This window comes from Oncorhynchus mykiss, chromosome 10, assembly GCF_057628025.1.
Source record: "Oncorhynchus mykiss isolate SJ-2025 chromosome 10, ASM5762802v1, whole genome shotgun sequence".
In the NCBI taxonomy this organism is placed as follows: Eukaryota; Metazoa; Chordata; class Actinopteri; order Salmoniformes; family Salmonidae; genus Oncorhynchus; species Oncorhynchus mykiss.
The window spans coordinates 64,059,214-64,077,579 of record NC_143031.1 but is presented as its reverse complement, the minus strand read 5'-3'; the positions used below and the strand labels follow the sequence as shown (position 1 = coordinate 64,077,579).

At 43.0% G+C, this 18,366-nt stretch overlaps 1 protein-coding gene across 2 annotated transcripts; it reads right to left on the bottom strand.

The window, feature by feature from the left end:
• Positions 1–8,031: 8,031 nt before the first annotated feature.
• Positions 8,032–16,275, bottom strand: LOC110534696 (uncharacterized). Of its 2 annotated transcripts, XM_090187450.1 has the most exons (7): positions 14,045–16,275; positions 13,559–13,689; positions 13,214–13,387; positions 11,564–11,725; positions 11,062–11,173; positions 10,713–10,840; positions 8,032–9,171 (listed from the first exon to the last, which is right to left on the bottom strand). In XM_090187450.1, exons 1-7 carry the CDS (start codon positions 14,319–14,321, stop codon positions 8,263–8,265), a joined length of 1,893 nt encoding a protein of 630 aa, XP_090043576.1. In that variant the 5' UTR covers positions 14,322–16,275; the 3' UTR covers positions 8,032–8,262. The 2 variants fall into 2 exon arrangements, with proteins under 2 accessions (XP_090043576.1, XP_090043577.1); XM_090187451.1 differs by lacking the exon at positions 8,032–9,171 and having other exon boundaries at positions 9,471–10,840.
• Positions 16,276–18,366: the final 2,091 nt, after the last annotated feature.

Below are 18,366 nucleotides of genomic sequence, written 5' to 3'. Positions count from 1 at the left end.
TTTTGTCTTCGCTATTCTTCTACAATGTAGAAAAAAGTGAAAATAAAGAAAAACCCTTGAATGAGTAGGTGTGTCCAAACTTTTGACTGGTACTGTATATTTCCCAGCTGAGGGAGAAGGTTGTCAATGATCCCAAGGTGTAGCTGTTGGTACCACGCCCATAACGTCTCCATGCGTCTGTAGATAGAATGAAATTCCCCTTTTTCCCTCTCGGTGGTGCTGCTTGTACAACCAGAACTGCATGCCAAATTCCCTGTTCTGCAAAATCCCAAATAGCACGTTGGAGTACTCAATGACGGAGTTGAAAAAAATCTTAGTAAACTTTGCAGCACCTTGTGACATAACCAGGTTAAGCGTGTGCGCATAATAATGAATTAAAATCCTACAGGCTCAGTTTTCTTTGACCTTTGCGTGTACTCCGTTTAGACCAGAGACCATGACTGCGGCCACATCGTAACACTGTGCCGCTACTTATGGAGTGGATCCATACTCATCCCCCAAAAAAACGAGAACCAGGGCTGCAACATCCGCTGCCCGCTTGTCCTCGGTGACATCATACTCATCAAATCTCTCCTTCACACCACAGTCGGTAGTTACATTGCTAATGTCTGTTGTCTCAACCCTAATGGTTTTACAAGGTGTTCTTCTCACCCCCTCCTTCATGGCATCTGCCATTACTTACATCTGCGACCGCTTGGATCAGGTCGTTCTGGATTTTGCTGGAAGTGCCAATGAACATGGTTGCTGTAGAAAGATGACAGTTTAGGGGGCTGTCATACTCAGCCAAAAAATCCAGCATCTCCAAGTAGTTCCCTTTAATTAGCCGATTATTTTTCCCTCATCATGTCCTCTGAATGCCAATTGTTGCGTGCCCAAAAAACAGTACTTGACTTGTACTGAAATAGGTTTTGTGTGTCGGTACTGTTTATATTTAAGAGCAGGAGCTCAACAATACTTTTGAGCTAATGTTCTATAAGAGGTGCAGGAGCTCTAGCAGGAGAAAAATGTAGGTGTCGGTACTCCGCCCCGTCGAGCTCCCGCCCAAGTCAAGCACTGCCAACAACACAACACATTGAAGTGCTTCAGAATCTCCCTGTTCTGCCTGACTATCTCCTTGTAAGAAAGAGTCTCTCTGCATTGGTTCTCGTTAAACTGAAGGTCTACTCTTGAGTCACCAAATGTTTTTGAGCTCACTGTAGTTCGCAGGTGTGAAGTTGAGTTTTGGTGGCTTAGAGCTGACTTCGTAAAACTGACTAGGTCTTTGAAACCAGTACTGGCCCAGGTTGATATATTGTGGTGCTGGAGAGTACAATGGTAAGGGTTGTCGTCGGGAGAAAGAGATGAGGACCAAAGCGCAGCGTGGTAAGTGTTCATGATGATTTTGAATTAAAACTCAGAACACTAAACAATAAATGACAACGTGAATTTACAAAACCGAAACAGTACCGTGTGGCCCAAACACTCACACGGAAACAAACACCCACAAACCAAAAGTGAAACCCAGGCTACCTAAGTATGATTCTCAATCAGGGACAACAATTGACAGCTGCCTCTGATTGAGAACCATAATAGGCCGAACTCAAAAACCAACATAGAAAAACAAACATAGACTGCCCACCCCAACTCACGCCCTGACCATACTAAAACAAAGACAAAAACAAAGGAACTAAGGTCAGAACGTGACAACAATCCCAGCAGTACAGCTTATTGGTTTGCTTACACCCAGTCATCCACGGTTAGCGCTCATAACTGTTAGCTTGAAAATACCTTTCAAATCACTTTCTTAGTTTTTGATTGGATTTTATTAGGATCCCCATTATCCGACGCCAATGGCGACAGCTAGCCTTAATGGGGTCCGAGATATAACGAAAAAGACATTACAGACAAAATACTGTAGAATTTACATACATTTAAAAACAACCTGTGTGTGCATCTATCAGTTACACATACATGTCAAGTACATACTCACAAGTAGGTCACATGGGGGAGAGGCATTGTGCCGTGAGGTGTTACTTTCTTTGTCTTTTTTAAACCATGTTTGCATTTCACTTGCGCTATTCACTGGCACTCATGGCTCTGTATAATACTGTATGTTTCCTTGAATTTGTTCTGGACCTGGCAACTGTGAAAAGACCCCTGGTGGCATGTCTGGTGGGGTAAATGTGTGTGTCAGTGCTGTGTGTAAGTTGACTATGCAAAACATTTTGAATTTCCAACATGAATGTTTCTTATAAAAACAAGAAGTGACGCAGTCAGTCTTTCCTCAACTCTTAGCCAAGAGAGACTGGCATGCATAGTATTAATATTAGCCCTCTGATTACAATGAAGAGCAAGACGTACCACTCTGTTCTGGGCCAGATGCAGCTTAACTATGTCTTTCCTTGCTGCACTGGACCACGCGACTGGACCATAATCAAAATTAGGCTAAACTAGAGCTTGCTTTTTGGAGTGTGGCGTCAAAAAAGCAGAGCGTCTCTTTATTACGGGCAGACCTCTCCCCATCTTTACAACCATTGAATCTATATGTTTTGACCATGACTGTTTATAATCTAAGGTAACGCCAAGTAATTGAGTCTTCTCAACTTGTTCAACAGCCACACCATTCATTACCAGATTCAGCTGAGGTCTAGATCTTAGGAAATTATTTGTACCAAATACAATGCTCTTAGTTTTAGAGATGTTCAGGACCAGTTTATTACTGGCCACCCTTTCCAAAACAGACTGCAACTCTTTGTTAAGGGGTTTCAGTGACTTCATTAGCTGTGGTTGCTGATGTGTATATGGTTAAATCAGGATACATGGAAACATGCTTTGTTTAATGCCAGTGGCAGGTCTCTAGTAAAAATAGAAAAGAGTAGAGGGCCTGGAGAGCTGCCCTGCGGTACACCACACTTTACATGTTTGACATTAGAGAAGTTTCCATTAAAGAAAACCCTTTGATTCTATTAGATATATAGCCATAACACAAGTTTTCTCAACAACAGGTTATGGTCAATAATATCAAAGGCTGCACTGAAATCTTACAGTACATTTCCCACTATCTTCTTATCAATTTTTAAACTAATTATCAATAATTTGTGTCAGTGCAGTACATGTTGAGTGTCCTTCTCTATAAGCGTGATGAAAGTCTGTTGTTAATTTGTTGGCTCGATGGCTCACAGAGAAATAGCATTATATTTGGTCAAATTGTTCCAACAGTTTGCTAAGAGCTGACAGCAAGCTGATAGGTCTGCTGTTAGAACCAGTAAAGGCAGCTTTACCACTCTTGGGTAGCGGAATTACTTTGGCTTCCCTCCAGGCCTGAGGACAAAGACTTTCTCTAGGCTCAGATTAAAGATATGACAGATAGGAGTGCCAATAGAGTCAGCTACCATCCTCAGTAGCTTCTTATCTAAGTTGTAGATGCCAGGAGGTTTGTCATTATTGATCGATAACCATTTTTCCACCTCTCCTACACTACCTTTACAAAATTCAAACTTGCTTTTCTTTCATTATTTGTTTTTTATGCTCACTGTTTTTTATGCTCACTGTTCGTTGTTGGCATTTCTTGCCTAAGTTTGCCCACTTTGCCAATGAAGTAATCATTAAATTAATTGGCAACATCAAATGGTTTTGTGATGAATAAGCCATCTGATTCGATGAAAGTTTAATTTGTATTTTTTTTTTTTTGAATTTTACCCCTTTTTCTCCCCAATTTCGTGGTCTCCAATTGTTGTAGTAGCTACTATCTTGTCTCATCGCTACAACTCCCGTACGGGCTCGGGAGAGACGAAGGTTGAAAGTCATGCGTCCTCCGATACACAACCCAACCAAGCCGCACTGCTTCTTAACACAGCACGCATCCAACCCGGAAGCCAGCCGCACCAATGCGCCGGAGGAAACACCGTGCACCTGGCCACCTTGGTTAGCGCACACTGCGCCCAGCCCGCCACAGGAGTCGCTGGTGCGCGATGAGACAAGGACACCCCTACCAAGCCCTCCCTAACCCGGGCGACGCTAGGCCAATTGTGCGTCGCCCCATGGACCTCCCGGTCGCGGCCGGTTACGACAGAGCCTGGGCGCGAACCCAGGGACTCTGATGGCACAGCTGGCGCTGCAGTACAGCGCCCTTAACCAAAGCGCCACCCGGGAGGCCCCTTAATTTGTATTTCTGTCCATAATTTCATTTGAAGTACTCCAAAGTATTTTTCCATCATTCTTCATATCATTGATCTTGGCTTCATAATACAGTCTTCTTTTTGTTGAGTTTAGTCACATTCATTTCTCAATTTGCAGTAAATCAGCCAGTCAGACTTATTAGCCACTCCCTTTGCACCATACAGTTTTTCAATTCCTCATTAATCCATGGAGCCTTAACAGTTCTAACAGTCAGTTTCTTAACAGGTGCATGTTTATCAATAATTGGAAGAAGCAATATTATACATTTATCAAGTGCACTGTCTGGATACAAATTATTATTCACATCAGACCAACAAATATTTTTTAACATCATCCACATAAGAGTCACAGCAAAACATTTTGTATGATCTCTTATACACTATTTTAGTAAAGCACCCCCACAACATGATGTTGCCACCCTCGTGCTTCACGGTTGGGATGGTGTTCTTCGGCTTGCAAGCCTGCCCCTTTTTCCTCCAAACATAACTATGGTCATTACGGCCAAACAATTCTATTTTTGTTTCATCAGACCAGAGGACATTTCTCCAAAAAGTACGATCTTTGTCCCCATGTACAGTTGCAAACCGTAGTCTGGCTTTTTTATGGTGGTTTTGTAGCAGTGGCTTCTTCCTTGCTGAGCGGCCTTTCAGGTTATGACGACATAGGACTCGTTTTACTGTGGGTTTAGATACTTTTGTACCTGTTTCTTCCAGCATCTTCACAAGATCCTTTGCTGTTGTTCTGGGATTGCTTCCCACTTTTCGCACCAAAGTACGCTCATCTCTAGGAGACAGAACGCGTCTCCTTCCTGAGTGGTATGACGGCTGCGTGGTCCCATGGTGTTTATACTTGCGTACTATTGTTTGTACAGATGAACGTGGTACCTTCATGCATTTGGAAATTGCTCCCAAAGATGACCCAGACTACATTTTGTTTCTGATGTCTTGGCTGATTTCTTTTGATCATCCCATGATGTCAAGCAAAGAGGCACTGAGTTTGAAGGTAGGCCTTGAAATACATCCACAGGTACACCTCCAATCAGAAGCTTCTGAAGCCATGACGTAATTTTCTGGAATTTTCCAAGCTGTTTAAAGGCACAGTCATCTTAGTGTATGTAAACTTCTGACCCACTGGAATTGTGATACAGTGATACAGTGAATTATAAGTGAAATAATCTGTCCGTAAACAATTGTTGAAAAAATTATTTGTCATGCACAAAGTAGATGTCCTAACTGACTTGCCAAAACTATAGTTTGTTAACATGAAATATGTGGAGTGGTTGAAAAACACATTTTAATGACTCCAACCTAGGTGTATGTAAACTTTCGACTTCAACTGTATTTCCTTGTATTGTTATTGCTGTATCATCAAATGAATTATCTAAGTGAGTCTCAGAAATTGATAATATATGAACGTTATCTGGCCTGGCTCTCTCATCCCTTCCAGGACTCTGGGTGGTAGGGTGGATAATAAGCCTGTCATAGCAGATGTAAGCAATATCCCCACACTCTCTGGCAGCTTTCATGGCTGGGATGGGTTCTTTCCTTTTCTGGTGCACAACTTCAGGATCGTCCTTGTTGAGGAAGATATACATTCTTCTCAAGTTCTTGGCTCTTTCCAGAACAGCTACCTTGTCCTTGAACCTCAGGAACTTGACCATTATCAGCCTGGGCCTGTCACCTGGGCCGGTGGTGGGTTTTCCAGTCCTGTGGGCTCGCCCCACCTCAATCTTCCTGTGGTCCATCTTCAAGATCATTCCCCTCACTTTGTCCTCAGACTCCATCCAGGTCTCATAGAGATTCTGCAATTTTGTCCACTAACCTTGATTGTCCCTCGAGGTAGTCTGATTTATCTGTAATTTTTTATAATGGATTCACACACAGAACTGATGTCTTCTCTCAATGACTTACAGATTGCTGTCATCTTGCCGTTTTCCCTTTTTCAACTCGTCGAGCTGACCCTGGGAGAACTGCAAACTGTTCTTCAGGTCCTGGACCTCTCTGGTCAGGTCATCCATTATTTTATTAGTTGAATCCACCAGTATTAGGACAAAATACTTTAAGCTTTTTTATTTTTGTTAATTTAAAAGATCCTTCATGTGTGATAGAGAGACACCACTGTCCTCAACGGTACTCCCACCGGCTTTGATCTTTGTCATGGTAGCTGGCAATGTAGGTTACGCTGTTACTCCTCGCAGTTCCATACAGGGCAGGTCACAGAGAAGATTGAAAACAAACAGCAGGGATCTAGACAGCCACAAACCCGAGAGAATCCGTGGTTCCAGCCACAATGGCTAATCGCGTCGCAGGTTGTGTTCAAGCCCTCAAGAAAACCAGCTGGATAGGCAGCTAGCTAGCAGCTAGGCTAGCTGCTACGCCAAATAGCTCCTCAGATCCGGCCTTGGTCGGCAGGATCACTGGAAAGAGACTAGAAGTTCCAGGAACTGATGCCAACTGCAGTGCGGTATTCAAACTAAAAAAGTTAGCTAGCTACTGGTGACGGAAAGAGAAAGAAAACAGTTATCAGTTGAAGGTAACAGTATGCCACTGGGAGGACAGTAGCAGGTGACCCAACTGTAGTTTGTGACAACTAAGATTTCCCATTGTAGCCAATTTAATTTCAGAAATTCCAGTAGCGATTTTATATATTGAGTTTTAATCACTTAATAATTCAGAAACTAAATTTAAGTTACTTCTGAACTTTTAGTTGATCCTCTCTCCTCATGAGGGAGAGATAATATCTTAAAGATGTGTGTTTATGGTAACAGAATTTCAATCCACAAGGAAATGTTTCTTAAAGATATCCTAAACTAAATATGTGTTTATTAGTCAGCAGGGGTCTGTAGTTCAACATCATTGTGTTTTGATATATTTCTAATAAGGCCAAGAAATCAAAGCTTTTGTTTATTCAACATTTTGAGGATGGAAAATTATTGAAAATGTATTTATGCCTTCATGCTCCTGTGAGCTTCACATATTGGTACTCATGGATCCATGCAAGTCACACATGCGCAAGAGGCCCCGCAACCTGGCCGTCACTTGTTACCAAGGATACATTGTAGAAATAGGATGGGGTTTATGACTGCATCTTCTTAAAATGTGATTTTAAACCTAGCCACACTGCTAACTGTATGCCTGATCCTAACCGACATTAAGACCAAAAAGCACATTTTGTTTTTAGAAATTGTTACGATACTGACTTTGTGATTGTGGTAACTAGTGGAAACGCCGCAAGTCAACCTCCGGCTTCTGCAAAATGTACGAACCTCTTGCCATTCCTCCGTATCGGACGAGAATCGCGCTCATGCATTGTCCTCTGCGAACTCACGTGACACCTTTAGTTCCAGTAGCTATAGTTTCCGCCGCAATACCCTGTTTACTTTCTGGCTTTGAGACATTTTAAAACAAAACTGCATTGTCGTCTACGTGTTTACAGATCTCTGCCACAGCTGCATTCGCTAACACCTCCATAACAGAGTATTTGAGTGTGGAAAACCATAGCTGTTGGTATTGTTAACGAACATTAGCCAAGTCCTGCCTCCAACGAATTAAAGGCTGCCTAGGGCAAGGACGTGATGCTGTGCAGTTAAATTAGTAATATTTCGAGTACCATGGTCTTAAAGTCTAAATAACACAAAAAAAACGCTAAGGTGAACATTGTTCTTGGTCACTTTACGTCCGTCTACACTGAAGAGAAATAATGTTATTGGTTGGCATCATAGCTCAAAGGTGTAGTTAAATGAAAAATGTATGCGTGCTTTTCTTAGAAGTACGGTACTGCTTATTATGTTACACATCAAATCTCCTATGACAAGTACTGTATCTTTCAAGCTGAGAGCAGACTTGTTTAGAAAGGACAGTGTGTCAGCAAGAATAGAGTAGAAAAGTAATATTACTTTATTCCATCTACATCACCTCAGTAAGGTAAATATTAAACTCCTTGTTCTAGCCTCGGTTTACGGTCTCTCTAAAAACAGGTATTTACTCAAGCCTGTTTCAAGTTAACGAGGGGCATGTGATTAATTATCCTCTTACCCCAAGACACTTCACACTATATTTAAGTATAGTTCCCAGATATCCCCAGCATACTTCTCAAGCCACACCGCTATGATTTTTCCCCTTTGTGGACACTCTTATGTCTGATAAGGCTAGTCAGGAAGGAGAAGCTCTTGTAACATAGTTTGCACTTGAAGGGCTTTTCCTTGGTGTGAACGGTCTGGTGCCTCTTCACATAATTTGCATCAGCGAAGCGCTTCCCACACGTGGGGCAGACGTACGGCTTGTCAGCATCTGTCCTAATGCTCTGCCTCCCACGTTGTGACCCAATGACACCAGAGGAAGTAGAAGCAGGTGCCACCACCCTCAAGTGGTTAGTCTTTGAGCTCCCTCCTTGACCTCTAGCCATTGTTTGGGTGTTGTTGGGATTGTGTGCTGTGTTATAAGCTAGGGGAACACCCATTCTGACCCTGTCTGTATTGGTGGGGTAACCATGAGGTAACTGAGGAAGGCTAGACCCAGGTCCAGGCTTTCTATTAACCCATTCACCAGGCATTAGATGTGTCCCTGAAGGAGAAGACAGACTTGCTGATAGACTACCACCAGAGGGGTCTCCCACCAGTCTCTGTGAAGGCTGAAGCCCAGGGTGACCTGTTCTGTTCATCATGGATACTGTGGTGTTTGTATCATAGGAACAGGAGGGTCTATCTCTATCAGCCCCAGGCCCTGCTCCATCCCTGCACTGAGACTGTGAAGAGAAGGGTCTGGTCTGCAGACTGGAGCCTTTGTTTCTTTGATAACCACCAGGACTGAGGTTGTTCAGTCCACCTGTCCACTGGTTTTGTTCTGTGTGGTGGTGTCTCTGTCCCTTGTGGTTCAGGCCTGGTTTTGAGCCGGGAAGGAAGAGCGACGGCTCCGGATCTAGGGTTCTGATCCGGGGCCAGGCTTTGTGACCAGCCACCTCAGAGGTCCAGTCTCTCCCGCAAGCAACACCAGATATCAACTGGTCCTCTGTAAACTGAACAGAAAAGCATAAAGGTTTATATAAGAAACTATTTGCTGTACACACAGAAACATGACATGATATTATAAAATGTGATTCCACAGTCAAACTCATCTCGAACACTGATTGAAGTACCTAACAATATGGAGTAATTGGAGTTTATTATAAAAACATTTCCATATGTGTTGATTCAAGAATTAGTATTATGTTTTGGTTAGACTGAGAAGGGAAACTCAGTCCCTGCAATGATATATAGTCAGTCAACACAGAGTAAATTTTGTATTTAATTTAAACAAAATGGTCTTACACTCAACTTTGAGGTACAGTACTTTTATTGCACAAAATGATACGTGACAAGTAGAATAACTTTTCTCACTATGGTAACACTTTATATTTTCTGTAAATGTGGTACCCCCACAGTGATAAAATGTATTTTAGAATACTTTGGAAAACGTAAAACTTCACACACAGCTTCACCACTTCATGTCAAGTAAACATGAATTAAGGCACTATAATTTCCTCATTATAAAACACCAGCATCAAAACAGGACAATTGTCACTTTTCATTAGTGAAAAGTTTTTACAGACACCATCACACCAACAATCACCATATAATTTACTCTACCTCATCATACTCATTATTTCCTCAGTTCACCTCATCCAGTTCCATATACATCCAAAACCAACAGAATGAACTAAAAACTAACTACATTACATGTCAGTATACTCTATACATGGGCCCTGTGCATTTTCTGCTGGTGTATCCTGAGGTAGCTCCTCTCTGAGAACCTCTTCCCACAGTGCATACAGGCGAACGGCCTCTCTCCTGTGTGGACCTTCAGGTGCATCTTCAGCTGGTGCTGGTGAGAGAACCTCTTCTCACACTGGGGGCAGCTGTAGGGTTTCTCCCCTGTGTGGACCCTCTGGTGCCTCTTCAGGCTGGACGATTGGGAGAAACTGCCCCGGCACAGGTGGCAAACAAATGGTTTCTCCCCCGTGTGAATCCTCTGGTGAATCTCCACCTGTTGGGGGAAACTGAAGGCTTTCCCACAGAAAGAACACGGGAAGCGCTTCTCTGTGGCGCAGCCACCTTTACTGATTCCGTCTCTACTTCTGTCATCTGTCAATCGGCTTGTGTAGCTATTTAGTGTTGAGGCACTGACATTGTCGGGGGTCTGGTTTAACATTTGGAAAGTGTGGGGAGGACGAAGGCCAGGAAGTGTCTGTGTTGTCACAGGATCCATGTTCCATTTGATAGATCCTATAGAAGGCAGGCTGAAGGCAGAACCTGTTAGGTGGTTAACCTGAGGTGCCATCAGTCTCTCTGAATCACAACTATAGGAGCAGGATGGAGCGTCACTGGCCAAGTCTGTGTCTGTTCTTTCAAGCCACATACCTCCCTGTCCCCGCAGACCAAATCGACGCCTCACTCTTGTCTCTGACAATCTGTTGTCATGGAGACTAAGTTCGGTCGTTGTTTTGTGTTCGACTGTCTGTTTCTGGTTAACAGTGTTGTTCCCCAGCCCAGAGTTGATGATGCTGTCCCATCCACTGACCTCCACTATGTCGCTACTGGTCCTGGCCTGCTCCGTGATGTTGTCCCCTGGTGCCTTGGCTGCACCGGTCGGGGTCTGGAAATCCAAGATGGCCACCCAGTCTCCTCTGTTATCCTCCAGCCAATCACCTGGAGGTTACAAAATAGACTACAAACATGGCACAGAAAACTGTACATATGAAGTTTTTTTTTTGTCAATTTCCTGGTGAAGTTCGTACATGTGTGGGTTTTAGTATGTAAACATACATTGTACTGATTTCATTTTATTGAATGAAGAGAAAATAATAGCCTGGCATATCCCATTGAAGTAGCTATATCGATTATGTTCTGTATATTTAGGTCTCTCTTACCTTGCTCCCCCATCTTTAGTCCACTCAGCAGATCAATGCTCTCTGGTCCGTCTTCTATTGTCTCCTCTTTGACTATCAGCAGATCAGGCTTCCCATCCTCCATGTCTACTGACTGTAAGAGATAGAGTGAGAGGATGTTGAATCAAGACATCTGATATGAGCACCCTGCTATGGAGCATATTCTGATTGGACAATGAGGGATTGATGTGATACTATGCAAACGTGTTAGTTGAATTGATTATATGACACTCTAATGGTTTGATAATTGAAAGGCATGGTCCCACACGTAAGACAAAATTAATCAAGACCTGGGCCCTTATCCATAAAGAGTCTCAGAGTGGGAGTGCTGATTGAGGATCGGGTCCCCACTTGTCTATATAATCTTAGTCATTATGATCTAAAAGGCTAATTGAATCCTAGATCAGTACTCCTACTCTGAGAGGCTTTGTGGATCCGGGCACTGAACGAATACCATTCAGACAGTAGTTTACTGTGGGCTTACCTCCGTGAGACTGTGTGTGTTTTTATGCAGCTCAGCTGGTTCCTCTGTGGGTTCAGGAAGAGGTGTAGTCTGGTTGTCCTCCATGACGATGGTCCCCTCAGGGTTCCCCAGACCCTCCTCACACCCCTCCTCCTTCACCAGCAGCACCTCTGGACCCTCCTCCTGGAAGAGACAGGTGATACAGATTACAGACATACACTCCCTTAGTTATGCACACACAGATAAAACACACTTTCAACATGGAGTGTTTACCCATCCACACTATGTGTCCTATACTGTAGTTACAGAATAACTTCATTGTTGTTAAACCCATCATGGTGGACATAAATATGTGGGTAAATATGAGTCAGCTATGATAAGTCATCATCAGACAAACCTGACTAAACTATTTTGACGTGTACAGTAGGTGTTAGTTAGTGTGTGGGTCTAGAGTCAATGAAAGTCTTCGAATGAAAAGTTCCGATTTTGTTTATTAAAACAACATGAAAACCACACATACACCTCAACAAAAAAATCTGCATGAACATGATAAACTGAATTAATTTTCTCATGAAGTGCCTTGTGACAATTTGAACATCATATAGCCTACACAGCACAAACAATATGTTACAGACTTCGTAGTCTTATGCTGACAACATTTAAAATAAATGTTTTAAATTCATGTAGGGTTTGATCTTCATGTCAGAAGCTATCATGTGGAATGGTTACTTTATGTTATAGAGTGGAATGGTTTTTCTGCTGGTGTATCCTGAGGTATCTCCTCTCTGAGAACCTCTTCCCGCAGTGATTACAGGCGAACGGCCTCTCTCCTGTGTGGACCTTCAGGTGCATCTTCAGGTGGTCCTGGCGGGAGAACCTCTTCTCACACTGGGTACAGCTGAAGGGTTTCTCTCCTGTGTGGACCCTCTGGTGCCTCTCTACTTTCTGGAGGCAGCTGAAGCCTTTGTTACAGAACATGCAGAGGAACCGTTTCTCTTTAATATTGCCTGATGTGGCTCCCCTTCTCTGAGCCTGGGCTCTAGCCCTGTCATTTGAGTTCAATACCTCATCAAAAAGGACACGGCCGTGTGACTCGGAGGGCCCCATTGATGTGGACACTGGGTTTTGATCCCTGAACGCGTGTAAAGGGGAGCGGGTGGCAACATTTAGATCGGTCTCTAAGCTTTCCCTGTAATCTAAGAAATCTCTGCCCTGTGAGTGTCCATCTCCAAGGTGACTATCTGCATTCCATATGGGAGAAGCATCGCCCTCCACTTTCACAGTCACTTCATCTACCACTATAACCTCCCCTTTCTTATCAAGACAGCTTTCAGAGTATACACTACTACTGTACTGGTTCCAGTCCCCTCTAGACAGAACCGTCTGTGTCTCTAAACCCAAGGGCATGTTGCCAGGGTCCATTTTTGTAACGTAAGAATAAGACGGATCATCGCCGCCAGTGTCTAACACGTCACTATCACCATGGGAATGAACCATCTTCTGCCTATGGTGAAATACTGGTAAATACTCTGAGCAGGGAGCAGGAGGACAGCCCAGTCTCCCTAGCCCCAATCTCTCTGGGTCTGATCCTTTGTGTAAGAGCCTGTGTGTTACAGTTAAAGTCTTGGTCTCTGCCTCTGACTTGAGGACGGCGTTCAGCGTTCCACTGACCTCCGTGATGCTGCGTCGGGCGCTGGGCTGCGCTGGGGTGGTAGTGGGGTCCTCTGTGGCTACAGGGGGCGCTCCAGACGCTCCAGTCTGGATGTCTCTGCTGTGCCGTGGGTCCTCCTCTCCTTCAGACCTCTCCTGCTTGAACCCAGGACCTGCAGCCTCTGCATCTGCAGACTGACACAAGAAGATAATGTTGTAGGGAAGTCTCATAAGCTCCCCTATGGCAGATAAATGAGGATGTACATGTAAGCAAATGAATAGCTGAGGGTAGCCTTTCTGAAACAAACAGGCTACATTTGATTTCCAAAGTAATTGTAATTTGTAATGCAACACTATTACACTAACCTCTATCATGATAATGTGCTGGGTTGAGGTTCCACTCCCCTCATCAACAGTGATTTGTTGACCATCTCTCCATGTATTGTGTCCCGCTGGCTTCACAATAGTCCTGTGGCCTCCAGTGAGATGTCCTTCACCTGAGAGAGTGATTGGGGGCAAAGATGTGGTTAGCTACTGTCAATGCTATATTGTACACTTAACAATGTCTACAACTGGCAAGGATGTAACATAACTTCTTGACATACCATTTATTGCACTGATCAATGTATTATGCATCATATTGTTTTAATTGAGTAAATAATAGCCATGCAGTAAATCAATACATTTGTTTAGAATATTATATTGTCTATATATGCAAGATTACTAAGTAATCGGGTTAATTATTACATACAATCCAAAAACTGACCAATAACCAATTCTGGGTAATACATCTTAACACAGACGGTAACTGCGTTATACATGATCCGCGACAGGCCACGCAGCTAAATGTACCTCTTGAAATTCCTCTGTATCGATCGAGGATCTTGACACTACTGGGACGACTGGTGAGGACGCGCTCTCGCATTGTCCTCTCTGCACGTTCCCGTGCCACCTTCAGTTCCAGTAGTTTCCTCCGCAATGTCCTGTTTTCTTTCCGGCTTTGAGTTATTTCCAAACGAAACACTGCATAGTCGTCGTCTACGACTTTACAGATCTCTGCCACGGCTGCATTTGCAAGCACCTCCATGATGGAGGCTATTTGAGTGTGAAAAACCATACAGTTAGCCATTGTTAGCAGCTAGCTAGCGTTACGTAGAGAACATCTATCAACCAAGTCCCGTTTCTAGCGCGAATTAAGCACTACATGGGGTAAGTATTCGATGCTGTGCAGTTAAATTAATCATATTATGAGTTCCATGTTGTTAATAAACGTCTAAATACAAAAAACGCTAACGTGGAAATTGTTTCTTGGTCAATGTTCACTCCCTTTACTTCTTCTTCGTATGCGTTTCCGGCAGGCTAGAAGCTTTGTTGCGTAGACTAATGCTGCTGCGTTTTACAGGATCGGAGTGTGAATTGCACATTTTGTCACAAAAAAAGGGGGGGAAGGGCAAATGAATTGCACCAGCTAACCCTACACATACACTGAGTGTACAACACATTAGGAACACCTTCCTAATATTGAGTTGCACCCCCTTGTGCCCTCAGAACAGCCTCAATACGTCAGCCATGGACGGCAAGATGTTGAAAGTGTTCCACAGGGATGCTGTCCTATGTTGATTTCAATGCGTCCCACATTTGTGTCAAGTTCGCTGGATGTTTTTTGGGTGGTGGACCATTAATGATTCCCACGGTTAACTGTTGAATGTGAAAAATCCAGCAGTGTTGTGGTTCTTGACACGAACCGGTGTGCCTGGCACCTACTACTATACCCCGTTCAAAGACACTTAAATCTTTTGTTGCCCGTTCACCCTCTGAATGGCACCCACACATGTCTCAAGGCTTAAAAATCCTTCTTTAACCTGTCTCCTCCCCTTCATCTACACTGATTATGTGGATTTAACAGGTGTATTACAGGATAATAGCTTTCATCTGGTCAGTCTATGTCATGGAAAGGGAAGTGTCCTAACGTTTTGTACACTTAGTGTATATACCACTATACCCCAAAAATCCATTACTTGAACCCAACCAGATCCTACTTCAGGCCAACAGCCTGGGCGGATGGAACCCCTATCGCCTTCTCTTAAAACCCCCTGTAGATATTCTAAGCTAAAAATCTATTTTTTGGTGCAGTACAATTCAGTGCAGTACAATTAATAACCATAGCACCCTACCTTACTGATACTCATCCTCACTGATACTCATCCTCTCTGGATCTCTATTCAGGCCTACTCACTGGGGGGGGGGGGCTGCCAGTTGAATTATTCACCCTTGGGCTATCCTCTACTATCTTCACTGCCTCAGCATAAAAACTATCTCAACCTGTCTCTCTCTCACAGGGCACTTCTGATCCCTAGCTGCATGGGCGCCCCCACAGTTGACACAAAATACTTTCTCTATCCCAACTTTACACTCCCTATCTTTACACTGTTGCAACATGTCGGAATCCTTGGCATCAAAAGCACTGTAGTGGGTTCGGAACATAGGCCCTCACAGAATAGCAAATATTAACCTTAGCAGGTAGAAACTCTGTGTCAAAGCTCAACAAGACAGACAGGGTATTCTGAGTCGCGCCATTGCCACAGGGTCTAAATCTCAGCATACGGCGCGCATCACAAACACCAGGAATATTATTTTTTCATTTGATCCACCTTTACTCTACGCCTCCCCATTGATCACTCCTTTGAGAAAGCAAAGCACGACACAGGTTGATCCCAGAGACGCGTGACGTGGTTCGCTCACTGCCTCTGGGCGGAGGATGCAAAAAAAAGTATATATAAAATTCCACCCAATCTTTGACAGATCACATTTTGTCCTTTTAAATAGCTTGAAACAACATGGTCCGGCCGAATAGCAGGGATCCACTTTTTCCAAAAAAGGTAACTTCTACCGGTCCAAAATCATCTCTGGTAGGATTCTCAGAGCAAACGTTAGAAGTCTCTACCACACCTGTTGCCGTAGGTACTTCATCCTGGTCAGGCTAATTATTTTAACACCATTACCAGGTATATATTCGGAAGATGTAGGTTTGAGCCTGGTGCCTTCCCATTCTTCCGTGTCTGCGCCACGACTCAGAGAGAACTAGATAAATCAAGACACCCCATTTCCGTTTTAAATTGAAGAGAAAGGATCTTATTGGTTGGCATCATAGTTCAAAGCGTGTGGTTAAATGAAAAAGGTATGCACACTGTTCTTAGAAATACGCTACTTCTTATTACATTACACATCAAATCTCCTATGATCGGTATCTTTCAAGCTCAGAGCACACTCGTTTAGAAAGAATAAGGTAGAAAATAATAGAACGACTTTATTTAATCTACATCACCCCAGTAAGGTAAATATTAATATGTCCTTGTTCTAGCCTAGTTTTAGTCTCTAAAAACAGGTATTTACACGAGCCTGTTTAAAATGAAACGTTAGCAAAGGGTTAATGCTGGGTATGTGGTTGATTACCCTCTTACCTCAAGACACTTCACATGATAACTATAATATGTCAGATAAATATATATATATTTTTTTACCTTTAACTTAAATTACCTAGAAACGCTTAAACTTCAATTTTTTTAATATTCCATACACTACCGATCAAAAGTTTTAGAACACCTACTCATTCAAGGGTTTTTCTTTATTTTATTTTTTTTACATTTTCTACATTGTAGAATAATAGTGAAGACATCATAACTATGAAATAACACATATGGAATCATATAGTAACCAAAAAAGTGTTAAACAAATCAAATAGCCACCCTTTGCCTTAATGACAACTTTGCATACTGTTGGCATTCTCTCAACCAGCTTCATGAGGTCACCTGGAACACATTTCAATTAACCGGTGTGCCTTCATAAGTTAATTTGTGGAATTTCTTTCCTTCTTAATGCGTTAATCGGTTGTGTTGTGACATGGTATATAGAAGATTGGTAAATTTGGTAAAAAAACAAGTCCATATTATGGCAAGAACAGCTTAAATAAGCAAAGAGAAACGACAGTCCATCATTCCTTTAAGAAATGAAGGTCAGTCAATATTTTATTTTGATTTATTTAGCCTTTATTTAACCAGGAAAGGCTCATTGAGATTAAAATATATTTTTCAAGAGCGCCCTGGCCAAGATAGGCAGCACCAAGTCATTACAAAAAAAACATGAGAAACTACAAGTAATCTAGTAAAAACCATTGAATTCACGAGAGTATAAAACAGCAAATTAAAAACATTGACAGGTCAGGGAATCCTTCATCCGTGATTTAAAAACACCAATCGGGACAAGTTCTTCCAATATGGAACATTTCAAGAACTTTGAAAGTTTCTTCAAGTAGTCACAAAAACCATCAGGCGCTATGATGAAACTGTCTCTCATGAGGACCGCCACAGGAATGGAAGACCCAGAGTTTCCTTTGCTGCAGAGGATAAAGTCATTAGAGTTACCAGCCTCAGAAATTGCAGCCCAAATAAATGCTTCACAGAGTTCAAGTAACAGACACATCTCAACATCAACTGTTCATGGACTGCATGGATCAGGCCTTCATGGTCGAATTGCTGCAAAGAAACCACTACTAAAAGACACCAATAAGAAGAAGAGACTTGCATGGGCCAAGAAACACAAGCAATGGACATTAGACTGGTGGAAATTTGTCCTTTGGTCTGGAGTCCAAAGTTGAGATTTTTGGTTCCAACACGTGTCTTTGTGTTATGTAGTGTGGGTGAACGGTTGATCTCTGCATGTGTATTTCCCACCGTAAAGCATGGAGGAGGAGGCGTTATGGTGTGGGGGTGCTTTGCTGGTGACACTGTCAGTAATTTAACCAGTATGGCTACCACAGCATTCTGCAGCCATACACCATCCCATCTGGTTTGCGCTTAGTGGGACTATGATTTGTTTTTCAACAGGACAATAACCCAACACACCTCCAGGCTGTGTAAGGGCTATTTGACCAAGAAGGAGAGTGATGGAGTGCTGCATCAGATGACCTGGCCTCCACAATCCCCAGACCTCATCCAAATTGAGATGGTTTGGGATGAGTTGGACCGCAGAGTGAAGGACAGCAGCCAACAAGTGCTCAGCATATGTGGGAACTCCTTCAAGACTGTTGGAAGAGCATTCCAGGTGAAGCTGGTTGAGAGAATGCCAAGAGTGTGCAAAGCTGTCATCAAGGCAAAGGGTGGCTATTTGAAGAATCT

Bases quoted from the DNA above. Each gene is read 5' to 3' on its own strand.
- LOC110534696 (XM_090187450.1), bottom strand. From the start codon at position 14,321: ATGGCTAACTGTATGGTTTTTCACACTCAAATAGCCTCCATCATGGAG. The intron at 13,690-14,044 runs GTACATTTAGCT...TCACTCTCTCAG, and splicing joins ATACAGAGGAATTTCAAGAG to GTGAAGGACATCTCACTGGA. The intron at 11,726-13,213 runs GTCAGTGGAACG...TGTCTCTTCCAG, and splicing joins CCCGACGCAGCATCACGGAG to GAGGAGGGTCCAGAGGTGCT.